The 13,384-nt window shown below is 30.3% G+C and overlaps 2 protein-coding genes across 2 annotated transcripts; both read left to right on the top strand.

The window, feature by feature from the left end:
• Positions 1–2,840: 2,840 nt before the first annotated feature.
• On the top strand, positions 2,841–4,976 carry LOC108345067 (ATP-dependent Clp protease adapter protein CLPS1, chloroplastic). Its single transcript, XM_017583634.2, has 3 exons — positions 2,841–3,004; positions 3,140–3,290; positions 4,454–4,976. The coding sequence occupies exons 1-3, from the start codon at positions 2,938–2,940 to the stop codon at positions 4,716–4,718; spliced, it is 483 nt and encodes a 160-aa protein (XP_017439123.1). The 5' UTR covers positions 2,841–2,937; the 3' UTR covers positions 4,719–4,976.
• Positions 4,977–7,469: 2,493 nt separating this feature from the next.
• LOC108346081 (protein ASPARTIC PROTEASE IN GUARD CELL 1) lies at positions 7,470–9,263 on the top strand. The gene has a single exon (XM_017585036.2). The coding sequence runs from the start codon at positions 7,603–7,605 to the stop codon at positions 9,061–9,063; it is 1,461 nt and encodes a 486-aa protein (XP_017440525.1). The 5' UTR covers positions 7,470–7,602; the 3' UTR covers positions 9,064–9,263.
• Positions 9,264–13,384: the final 4,121 nt, after the last annotated feature.

The following is a 13,384-nucleotide window of genomic DNA, read 5'->3' as shown; positions in this document are numbered from 1 at the left end:
GTTTAGTTATGGGAATATGAACAAATTTATGTCTAACAAAGTTGTTGTAAACATCAAAAGAAAAATTGTAGTTAGTGTTATGGTTGCTTTGGTGGAGAAAAGAAAAATATTAATGTTTTTTCTTTTCTTTTCTTTAGTAAGAAATTAAAAAAAGTTGACTTTTAGAATTTTTTTCTATGAATTTTAAATTCAAATATTTTTCTTATTTTTTTTATTTTTATCTATATACTCACATAAATTAAAAATAAGATTAATTCACAATAAACATCAATTTATATGTTAATTTTATAAAATAAAATAGATTTAGAGTTTCCTTTTCTAAATTATTTGTGGAGTATGTTATTTCACTCGATTATTTATTAATATTTAATATGACATTATATATATATATATATATATATATATATATATATATATATATTAAAAATGTTAAAAGCCTCATTAATTAAAAATAAAACTAATTTATAATATATAAATAGATATTTATCTTATATTTTGAATTAAGTTTAGATATCATTTTTAATTCATCTAAGCATACAATAAAAAGCATACATGTATATATGAAAAGTAAAATTAAGAATTCATGTTAGCCTCCAATATTAGAGTTTAGCAATTAATATACAAAAGAATACACATGTATATATGAAAAGTAAAATTTAGAATTCATGTGTTAGCCTCCAATATTAAGGTTTAGCAATTAATTCACAAAAATTTACACGAGAAAGTTTAATGTGACTATAGGTTGGTGGTATCATTAATAATTCATTCAAGCTGGCACATATTGACCTTTTCTTACCTAATATAATCTATATTACACATTTCTTAAGTTCAACTGTGTGAACTTGAAAAAAGAGAGGGTAAAACTGTAATTTTAATGTTTTTTCAATAATAATTATCTTTGACATTTTGACTAATAAACAATTGATTTTTTTAGTTTCTTCATTTAAGGATAAGTGTTGTTTTTACTCTTCAAAACTTAAATTATTTCTACGTCTCTCTAATTGAAAAGACAATTAAGTTAATATTTCTATTAAAATGTGTTTTTAACTATTTGTTCAAAGAATCAAATTTAAAATTAAAATAAATTATTAGGTAAATAACTTATAATTTATTAATCAATTTTAAAACATAGAGGTGAAAAATAAATTTATTTTAAAATATACAAATCTGAAAACATATTTAAGTAAATAAATAAATAAATTCCAATTTAGTTTTTAGAAAGAAAAAAAACGAGATGAGAGCTAAAAGGCAAAAGTTACATTGAATCCTTCATTTTGTTCTCACAAATGACTTTAATATTTTAGCTTCAAGTTTGTGATGATAATAGTTAGAGTGAATACCATATGTTCAAGGAATGGTCTATTTTAAAATTTAATGTTTCTATTATAGTTTTTTTTTTCTTGTAATTGAACAGGTTAAAAGGGATAATATATATGAATTATTATTAATCTTGATTCAAGAGTAAACTAAAACCACGTCAATGTTTCAAACGTTTTATCCTTAAAGAAGAAGTTTTGGTAGATTTAAAGTGTAATTTATCTCTTTTGAAAAGTTTCTTCCAAGTATACTAATAACATTAAATAACCCATTTTTACCTTCTATTTTAATTTGTCCTTTTAATGTTAAAAAATGATAGTTCATGATTGAATGGTGTAATGGTGTAGTAGTCCAAAATTATCCTCGGCCAACAGAGATTTAAATCTACCACATTAAAAAAATTGTTTTGGTTTATGGGTTAAGAAGTCTTCTTACATAAATTATCTTCTAACTCCAAGCATAGGTAACAGTGTGGTATTCAATCCTCTTTACGTCATTCGATCTGGTCAGATGCTATCAGTAGAAAACATTTTAATGCTTAAGTCAGTATTTTGTCTGAATATCTTGACAATAAAATGTGTAATAAAAGTAATCTAATATCAAAATTGTATTTATAGATTTTTATAATGGATTTTTGATCAATTTCAATTACAATCTATATGTTAATAACTCGATTCAGGATTAACTTAATTATGTTCGATATTTAATTTTATTTATAGTTCGACTTGTCAGTTATCTCGTTACTAAATTATTGACTACTAGGTCTATGTCTAACCAGACGGTCACACAATACAAAAATATTTTGCCTCTAAGATACAATATCTTATTTATATTTTAATTTAGTTATACTACAAGACAAAGGTTTCAACATAATTTTTTTTTATCGAAAGGACCTAATGTTAAAGAATAATAAATAATGACTCTTTAGAATGGAAACGTGTAAGCTCAAATCTAAAAAAAAGTCGAATATTGAACTTGTTCAGGATATCTATAGTTTAAAAGTCGAAGTATAAAAGAGTTTAACTACTTTTTTTTCCTTTATACATTTTAAAACATTTTTTTAAAGATAAAACTATATGAAACAAATTAAACTAAATTTCAAATAAAATAATGTCTCAAATATATATCTTGATAATTGATCTTAATTATATACTCGACACTTATGATCGAAATAAAACTTGTAATGCCCACATTCTTAAAAGGGAAGATTTGGCTAACAAAGTAATTGAATTTTGTGGCAATACAATGTTTCTCTATTAATTGTGTCACAAGCCAACTTCTCCAAACTTCAATTTTCTGAGTAAATTCTTCAACCGTACAATTCAAGCTAGTTTGTGGCTTTAAGCAGTTTTCCAAAATTTCATATCCATTTCAAACCCTTATTATCACAAGGCCACAATAACCTCAAAAAATTGGGATCTACACGTGTCACCATATTAACGTGTAAAACCCAATTCAGTTTGCACCTTACAAAATTCTCTTGACCAATTTTTATACCCAAAAAAATCAGTGAGCTAACGACAAAGACAACATTGGATTACTTATCTCACATTATTGCTACCCTCTTATTGTTACAGGAGCTGTCTGCTAAGTGTCAACAAAGAGACTCAAAGAGCAGCAATGGAGGCTGCATTAAGCACTGCACTTGCTCTTTCACCTAACCAACTATTCAATGCAGTAAATCCTGGTACTATACCATCTCCTCTTTCTAATTATGTTTCATCTTTTTTTCATTACCATATTAGTACTGTACTATAGTTGTTTGTTTTTCTGATGTATTTTCCAAAATAATATAAGGGTTCATTACTTTTTGTATTCGCAGGAGATAAAAATTTTGCTTTGAAATATTGCAAAGATCGTAGTGTTGTAATGACAATGGCAGCCACTGGAATATTAGGAAAAGGTGGAGGGTTGATTGAGAGGCCAACCATAGAGACAACAACACCTGGAAGGGAATCCGAATTTGACGTAAGGTAATACCAATATCAGGAACAGTGAGCACAATTGAGAGGATTTTCTCACTGTATGATTATGCAGAAGAATTGAAGAAACGTCTTGAAAATTCACGTGTATGTCTGGATAATTTTTCTTACAGGTTAAAATTAATGTTACCAAAGATTTAGTTTTGGTTCTTAAAAACCAAAATGGTAAAACCTTTCGCTTAGCTTCTGAGACAACAGATTAGGCCTTTACAGAAGTTATATTGAATTTTGAATCTAACTTAATTCTATAAAATTAATTTATAAAATGAAATTTGTATTTATTTATATATTATAAATTTGTCTTATTTTTAATTGGGTGAGACTTTCAACATTTAAATATGTTATAAGAATAGAAAGGGAATTTTGGTGTAGTGTAATTAGGAAACTGTAACTATTAGTTCAAGGTCAGAAATTTCCATTTTCAACACTCAGCACACATTATATTTTGGAATCAGTCCATCTAGCTAGATGCCACAGAGAAAATGTATCATTTCCTCTGTTTTGGGACCTTTTCTCATTTGTAGTCTATCTTCTTGTTTGCATTTTATTTAACTTTTAATCTTAGGCCAAGAAGAAGCACCTACAGTGTTTTCATTTGATTTTTGTTTTCTTTTTTTTTTTTTAATTTTCATTACTTTCTAATAATATCTAAACAATTTGAAAAGCTATAATTGATGCTTGTTAAGTACAAACTTGGACCCTTAATTTCCTACTGTTTAGCAGGAGTATGAACTAGTTTTTAAATTCCATAAGTATCTTTCAGTTGAACTAAACTACTACAGCAAGAACTGAAAACCACTGATGAAATGAAAGCAATACTACATATCACATCAATACTAATGCTTGATTTCTGGAACTGATCTTGTTGAAAGATGAAATGCCAAAGCTGTGTCAATAGCAAATGTCCAAATTATGTTGTTATGTGTATTGAAGGTTTCATTACTCATGTGCCATACTAGTTATGGTATTTCAACTGATAACAATTCAACTTTCAATTTCAATGGGTGGTTCAAATTAAACAGCATGTTGTAACTATGAAGCAGACAAGTGATCAATTTCAATTTCTCCTTGTGCTCACTCTTATCTTTGTTGTTTGTTCTTGTCTCATTTCATCAAATGTTTGATAAAATCTTTGATCACATGTTTTGTATCAGGAAATCGCGGAAAACATCTCCACCATTCCGAGTTTTGCTGCATAATGACAACTTCAACAAGAGAGAATATGTTGTGCAAGTGCTGATGAAGGTGATACCTGGAATGACAATTGATAATGCAGTTAACATCATGCAGGAAGCACATCATAATGGATTAGCAGTGGTGATCACATGTGCTCAAGTGGATGCTGAAGACCACTGCATGCAGTTGAGAGGAAACGGCCTTTTAAGCTCAATTGAGCCAGCTGATGGTGGTGGTTGCTGATAGAAAAACAGATCATTTCCATAGCCTAGTACTTTCTTACAAATTACTCAGTTCCATAATGTTCTTCTTTCCAATTCCAACCATTAAACATGTCTGTATAGAAAAATAATGACTAGTGTCTTTATATAAGCAATAGCCAGAACAGAACATAAAATTTGGATGAAGATGGTTGGTTGAAAGTAAAAATTGAAGCACCAATTGATTACATAGAATGCTGCATACCTAAAAGAATAAATACTACAGAGAATGAGCTTTAAATGGCAGTGTTTGTTAGTGTCTTCAAAAGCATTTTAACTATTCTAGTTTGCAGCATTAAAAACAAACAGATATGACTGATATGTTCATCAGCACAGCATTGGTTGCTTCCCCAAAGTTTAAATGCAGGTTGGTTGCAATCTTTGTTCCAGTAAGCAATGAAACGTGAAAATGTGATCATAGCTAGGAAAAAGAAAGTCTAGGAAACAAGAATAGCAATGACACTGACATGCTTTTATGACCAATGCAACAACCTCAACAACCAAGACACATTTAAGGAATACATAAATTTGATGTCTTTGAGATAGTACAGTGTCTCTTGGTGCTTTGACATTACAGCTCTACTTACTGCTGAAAAACTTGGATTGGAAATGTTGTATCTATGCAGTTTGACTTTGATCAACCTTGTTTGATTCATAATATAACTTGGGCCGATCAGCTTTTTGGGCTAAAGTAGCCCATTCAAACATATTGGGCCAGAAACAATCTGAAACAAATCAAACAATGTCCTATTCTTGTAACATAATGTAAAAAGTGTTTAATCTATCAAGTAGGAGGTTCATTAGAAAGATACGACATCGATAAAACCTGAGTTCAACAACATAAGTATTGACATCATTATTATCCAAAACCTTAAAAGTTAATGAAATTTTACTTTTATATAATATTTTACTTTCTCGTTATCTAATATTAAACTTAGACTCACACTTAAAATTCTAACAAAAATTTACGCTTTCTAATTTGCTTAGCTTAAATACCTTTCACAATTGCAACTATTGTGTATGAACATAACAGGTAGATGCTATGTTAACATTAAAGTGCTATGCAAGAAAACTCACTCTAGCCTACTATACTCTATACAATTAAAATCGTGTTCAATTGAGTTTATTAATAAAATAAAGTTTATTCATTGAAGGACTTAGATAAAATATTTAAAGACACTTGCATTGTCTCACTTTCCTCACCAATTATATTTCCCTGAAGGTAAGCTAAACTAACCATCTTTTTCCTAAAATAATCAACATAAAAACTAAGAAAAAAGTACAATAGGTATACATTAACTAACAAACTTCCCTAGTTTTAGTTTGAGAGCATTGGAATGGATAATGACACTCCAATTATGTAAAGAATTACCCCATGTGGTGATGAAATTATATTAACGAATTCTAAATTAAAAAAAAATGGAGATATGATTCAAATCAAAGTGAGCTAAGATTTAGCATTCAGATACTCTTGTTGGTTATAGTAATTACATTCAGCATTAAAATTAAAGACAATTTTATTTAAATAGCAAAAGAGGAAAAAATATTAAAAACTAGATTGTTACGCACGTGTTACCAAGAAGGGGTAATAAAAACTTATATTGACAGTATAGTTTATTTAAAGTTATTGTCGACATTATTGTTAAATTATAATTTATTGATACTAATATATCAATTAAACCAGAAATATTAAAGTCATTTAGCGACTTGCCAACAAATATAATTTAATTACTGATTTTACTTCTCAATAATACAAATATTAACATATTATTCTTTGTTTACTCTCAACTTACCCTTTAGTCAATATATCTCCTAGTTATGCTTCTAACATAGTTTTTAATCTTGTTTAAAAACATGTTCAATCTAGTAATACTTTTTAACTTTTCTTATATGCTTCTAACGAGTAAACTTTGTTTCTAGATTTAGCATTCTTCAGTGTGAGTACTCTCAAGTTAAATTTATGGTTTCCAGTGGTGTTCCTTTCATTAAATCTTTTAGATTTAATTAATAATTTGACTTTTTTATTATTATTTATATCTATGATTAAGATGTATGATTTATTTCAAACTTTATAATTTTTTTACTCAATTAAGTTTTAATATTTTCTTAATTCAATTAAATCTTAATATTTACTAAAATATAACCTTTTAGATTAAATTAGTTTTATCATTATTTAAGTGTTACGTGTTAAATTTGTCAAAATTAGAATAAATGCTTACATAGATCCACATTTTAAGATGTAACTCTTCCTAAAATAAATTATCAACATAAAAAGTCATGTCCAGTTTTTTCTTCTCAAATAAACAGTGACAAAGTTACTAATAAATAACTCTCGTATCAGAGTAACTTTAAACACAAAAAGTATTTTTGACAAAATTATTATCATTGAAATAAAAAGTTTATCTTGGCACAAGCTTAAAGATGAACTACCAAAAAAAAACATACATAAATACAATCTGATTTAAGTGTCCATCACAATCTCTGACAGCATCAACAACTTAAGCAGTATGATGATTTAATTATTGATTGGAGCATGAACATATATACAAAATAAATAACAGTAAACTTGACCCTTCTGCATGCACATGAAAACAAAATGAAAGATTAGAAATCTACCTATCCATGTACAATTTACAAGTATAATAATAATAATGCTTAAGATGCATTACCAAACTCTTTTTCCAACTTTAATTTTCCATCCACCAACCAACAAATCAATCAATGAAATGCAATGCAATGAAATGCAAACACCTCTTTCTCCGTGCCTTCTTCTCCTTCTCTCAATCCAATAAAGCCAAACCAATCAGTCTCTCTTCCTTCACACTCTCACTCACTCTCACACCTTTTCTCTTTAAACAAACTCAAAAATGGCGCATTTTCTTCTCTCTCTTTGCACCATTTTCACAACCCTATCTCTCACATCTTCTCGCACCATCACCATTCCTTCACACACCAACCTTCTCAATATCTCTTCATCCCTTCACCAAGCCAACCAAATCCTCTCCTTCAAACCCCAAAAGGCTCTGCAACAAGCTTTAACTCAACAGCAAAACCCCACTTCACCTTCTTCCTCTTTCTTCTCCGTTCAACTCCACACAAGAGAAACCCTCGTCAATGAGAAACACCCAGATTACAAAACCCTAGTTTTGGCCCGACTCGCCCGCGACTCGGCACGAGTCAACTCGCTCCTGACCAAACTGCAGCTCACACTCTATGGCGTCAAAAGATCCGACCTTTACCCGTCCAAGACGGAGGTTGGACTCGAAGACCTCTCCACGCCTGTCTCCTCTGGCACCTCCCAGGGAAGCGGCGAGTACTTCTCACGCGTCGGCGTCGGCCAGCCCGCTAAGCCCTTCTACATGGTCCTCGACACTGGCTCCGACGTCAACTGGCTCCAATGCAAACCCTGCTCAGATTGTTACCAACAATCCGACCCGATTTTCGACCCTACATCATCCTCCTCGTACTACCCGTTAACCTGCGACGCTCAGCAGTGTCAGGACCTTGAAATGTCGGCTTGCAGAAACAGTAGATGCCTCTACCAGGTTTCCTACGGAGACGGGTCGTTCACCGTAGGCGAGTACGTCACTGAAACGGTGTCGTTCGGTGGGTCCGGGTCAGTTAATCGGGTCGCGATCGGGTGCGGGCACGATAACGAGGGGCTGTTCGTTGGGGCGGCTGGGCTTCTCGGCCTTGGTGGTGGGCCGCTGTCATTAACCTCGCAAATCAAAGCGGGGTCGTTTTCGTATTGTTTAGTGGATCGCGACTCTGGTAAATCGTCCACTCTTGAGTTCAACTCACCTCGACCCAGTGACTCGGTCACCGCACCATTGCTGAAGAATCGTCAAGTGAACACGTTCTACTACGTTGAACTCACCGGATTTAGCGTCGGCGGCGAGATGGTCTCCATCCCACCAGAAACTTTTGCCGTCGATCAGTCCGGCGTCGGCGGGGTGATCGTCGATTCTGGTACCGCCATAACTCGTCTGCGGACTCAGGCCTACAACGCCGTCCGCGACGCATTCAAGAAGATGACCCAGAACCTGCGTCCCGCGGAGGGAGTTGCGCTGTTCGACACGTGCTACGACCTGTCGTCCCTGCAATCCGTACGCGTGCCGACAGTGTCGTTTCACTTCGCCGGCGACAAGACGTGGGCGCTTCCGGCGAAGAATTATCTGATTCCGGTAGACGGCGCCGGAACTTACTGTTTCGCGTTTGCGCCAACGGCGTCGTCTCTTTCGATCATAGGGAACGTGCAGCAGCAGGGGACACGTGTCAGTTTCGATCTAGCGAACTCTGTAGTGGGATTCTCTCCCAACAAGTGCTAGACCGTGTAATTTACCACTTTAGCCTTATTGTTATTAATGTTATGGAAAAAATAACATGAATAATAGTAATTAATTTATGACGATATAATATATATATATATATATAAAAAGGGTTGGTAGGTTTGTATTATTAATTGGATTGTGTGGTTCCAAAAGCAGCGGTTTTTAATTTAATGAGAATTAATACTTGATTTCCATGGCATGGGTTTTGAGATTGATGAAGCTCTTAGCCCTTTTTCTTTTTCGTTTTGGCTTTTGAGATTGGAGTCTTTGGTCAATGCTCATGTTTTCCCTCTGCACTGTACTTTCCTGTGTTGGTTAAAGGCTTGCATGTAGGGCACATGGCATACAATGTGACAGCGATGTCGGAACTCAACTTGTTATGGATTCTTTTATTTGGATAATGAAGGAGATTTGAGGATGTTTGTCTCTTGGATTTTTTATTTTGGACAGGTTATTAATAAATTCGATTTTTTTCAAGTGATACTTCGTTATATATTCTGAAAAGTTTGATTTTAATTTCTAAATTTAAATTATGTGAGACTATTATATGTATAATATCTTTAATAAATAAACTCATTATTAATACTGCGAAGGTTAAGGGAAGAGATGAAGGGTAGGATACCTATTTGCAAAGGGTGAACATTGAAAAGTGGGGCAGAGGGTCCGTGATTGTAGGCCAAATAATGCATGGATTCATGGATGGTAGCAGTAAATAGGTTTGGTTCTGTCTACTTTCAACAGCTGGAATCCACTTTTATATGTACCTATTTTCTATTTCTATAAAAGTATTTACCAGTATTACTCTTTACTATTTTTATTTATGAAAAAAATAATCCTAGAGTGCAAATCCAACTTTACTTGTTTATTTATTTATTTTACTTAAGTTTTAATTTTAACAAATAAAAGTACCAATTAAAACTAATATTTTACTTATTTTAATGTGTATTTATTTACGTATGTTGACTTTATTTAAAAGTATGATAAACGTATTATGTACGGAATCTTTATACGGTTCCTATTAAAAGTAGATGAAAGAAATTAAGGCCTATATATAAAGTAAAGGCTGGGTTCAGGTAACCATTATTAAGTAACTACCTATATTACAAAATCTTCACGGTATTCAATTTATATATTTGATAATAAGATTATCGTTATATCATAGTATTTTACAAAGAGTATTAAACTATATACAAAGAGTATTGAAAGTATGGTATTAAACTATATACAAAGAGTATTCTTTATGAACTTTTAATATGTTATTTTTGTTTTGTATTCATTCAGAAAATGAGAAATTATCATGTCCAATGTAGAATCAAAGTTACTTTTTATATAAGAAAACCTATCTCAGGAAACTATAATGGGTGAAATAACTTTCAAAAAGTATTATACCATTAACAACTTTATATAAAATAAATATTAATTCAACTTTTAAATTATAATTTATAATTTCATAGCATTATAATTATTTGTGTTAACTATTATTAAAATTAAATAAATGTGATCAAATTATTCACATTTAACTATATTTTAAAGATGATAATTTTGATCTACATAGATTAGACATTAAATTTTTTTATTAATATACAATTTTGTATATAAAATTCATATGGAAAAATTTCAGTTTAACTTTTGAAAAAAAGAATTGTCCACTTAAATATATTAAATCGTATAGCATTTTGTAAAAGTTATTACTCATTATAATTCGATATTTCCCTATAGTGTAATATAACAATAAAATATTGGTTTTACACTTGTATTTTGTTTTTTCAAGTAATGTATTGAATTGAAATTTTCTAGATAAAGTAAATATGATTTGATGTAGATATTCTACTAAAAAAATTAGATAAAATTGAATTGTTAAGGAAATTGATAGATAATTTAGACCAAATAAATGAGAAATATTAATGAGATATTTAGAAAAAGGGTGGATGGAAGAAAAAATTGTATGAGAAAAATGAAAGCAGTGGTTGGAATGTCGAAGCAGAATGAAAGCAAAGAAGAGAGTTTCAGTTATGAAATCATGTCATTGAAAAAAAGGTTGAATGAAGGTTGGTCAACCACAATTGCTGCATAAAGTAAGTGCAATGGAAGTCCCAAAATCGATTCCTTCACACGTAAAATGTTGCACGTGTTGTGCCACTAATTGATAAAGCCTCAAATCATGGAACTTTTCCTCATCCATTCTTTTGCCTCCTTCCTTTAAGTATATATTATGGTTTTATGAGACAAAAATAAAGATTACTATAAGAAAAATGTGTTTATTACTATTCTTTTAACATACATTGTAGTATTTTTAATATAAAATTTTTATTGATAATTATTAGAGATTTTACATTGATCAACTCACAAAAATATAAATACCTACACACTTTATCTTGTAAATCAGTATTTTAATATTAAATTATATTTAAAGTTCACTTCAGTCATATAAAATACATTTTAATAAAATTTGTTGTTTGCTAAATATATCGTGTCACTTGTTATTGGATCATTTATTAATGTCTAGTTTCACATTTGAAATATATATGTTTCGTTTAATGTTAGAAGCATGTTTGAAAATCTTAAAGCAACTAATAATAAAACAAATTCATAATATATAAATGAGTTCAAACTTTACTTTACAAACAGATGTATAAAAGTAACTTAAATTTTTTAATGTATTTTGTTTCAAATGTGGGTTGATATTAACTATCTTTAACACAGAGCTCCGAACAAATTTCAATTAGTTTGTGTTATCCAAGTCCTTCTTTTCAGTACTCTTTATACCGTATAAGAATTATCCGCAAAAGATACTTTGATGTTTAAGTCCGTATGTGACCATTCGATTATCAGAACCAATTTCTAAAAATTGAATAAATGGAATCACCTACCTCTTTATCTTACACTTGTATTTATAGGTTTCAAAATGAACTTTTAATTAAAGTTAACTAAAAGATGATAAGTATACTAAACGTGTTCAATTTGCAACATGATCAGCTAATAGGTTTTTGATCGATTGACCACTCACTCTCTAGTAAAAACTGTACGGTATGTGAGGTAAACAAGGATGAAGATATTAACCCCAATCAATTGCTTACGAGAGGATATTTTTTTATGGAATCTCTTTTGTTCATTCAAGACTTTATTATTTGATATAATTTCACTTTTAAGGTTTTATGATGCAAAATTCATTTTATATAACGGGTTCATTACAAAAAAAAAAATCTATGAAGTCTCAAGACAAGAAAACTTTTGTGTGTTGACCACTGATTATGCATTGGGATCATCCAAAGAGATATGATGAATGGTGTGAAAAGGGAGGGTAAATCAAAGAGGAAAAAGTGAGGTTGATTAAAATTTGATTTCAAAATCAAGCACTTTATAAAGAATTTGATAAATTCCAACTACTATGAGACTATTGTTCAATAGTATATTATTTTCTGTGAGCATAGTTCTTCTGTTCTATTCCCGAAGCTATTTGAAAGTGACTTGATAGAGGCACTGATTGTTCACACATCCAAGTCTTGATAAAGAGGAAGATTGAACCTTTTTACCTTCAACAAGTTTAAGAACACATTTGGCAATTCCTTTTTAAAAGAAAAAAATAAGCTAATGTATCCAACTTTCTTCTGAAGGATGTTGACTATTTCCTTTTTCAGAGTGAAGGTAAGGTGTGCACATGATCTTGAAGAAAAAATCATGGTGAAGAAGACAACAAAGCTTGCAAATATTTCCTTATTTTCTATGATATGGCCAGAAAAGGAATAGTATAATCTCAATTGAAGAGTAGAACTGTGCATAAAATCAATGGAACAGTTACCGTGTGGAAGACTTTCTCATCAAATATCACGAGCTAACAATCAAAGATGATTTATTTTTTTAAAACAAGAGAAAAAGAAGTTATTTCATTTTACCAATGAAAGAGATGAAATGGAGTTTAGCTGAGGTAATGTTAATAGACAGTCTTGTTTTTTTCTAATAAAACCACTCTCAACTCGTGCTGCATCTTTTTCGCAATCATAACAATAGTTGTATTTATTTAAAATATATTTAATTTATATTAGAATTAAATATAATTTTAGTTTTTGAATTTTGACGCAAAATTAATTTTTTTTTCAGAAATTTAAATATATTTTAGTTCTCAAATTTAAAAAATAATAGATATAGTTCTTCTAATCTAAGTTAAATTTTTTTAACGTGTTAGTATTTAAATTGTTTACACCTTTTTTCAATATAAACTAAAAATTAAATTAAAACATCCATTTTTAAAGTTTAGTACCAAAATTTCGAACATGAATAATGAATTCCAATTTTACAAAATGCAGGAAGTAAAACATAT

This window comes from Vigna angularis, chromosome 8 (assembly GCF_016808095.1).
Source record: "Vigna angularis cultivar LongXiaoDou No.4 chromosome 8, ASM1680809v1, whole genome shotgun sequence".
Taxonomy (NCBI): Eukaryota; Viridiplantae; Streptophyta; class Magnoliopsida; order Fabales; family Fabaceae; genus Vigna; species Vigna angularis.
The sequence above is the reverse complement of the archived record's forward strand: the minus strand, read 5'-3'. Positions and strand labels throughout refer to the sequence as shown.

Coding starts and splice junctions, on each gene's coding strand:
- LOC108345067 (XM_017583634.2), top strand. CDS start 2,938: ATGGAGGCTGCATTAAGCACTGCACTTGCTCTTTCACCTAACCAACTA. Junction 3,005..3,139: donor ATTCAATGCAGTAAATCCTG/GTACTATACCAT, acceptor TTGTATTCGCAG/GAGATAAAAATTTTGCTTTG. Junction 3,291..4,453: donor GAATCCGAATTTGACGTAAG/GTAATACCAATA, acceptor GTTTTGTATCAG/GAAATCGCGGAAAACATCTC.
- LOC108346081 (XM_017585036.2), top strand. CDS start 7,603: ATGGCGCATTTTCTTCTCTCTCTTTGCACCATTTTCACAACCCTATCT.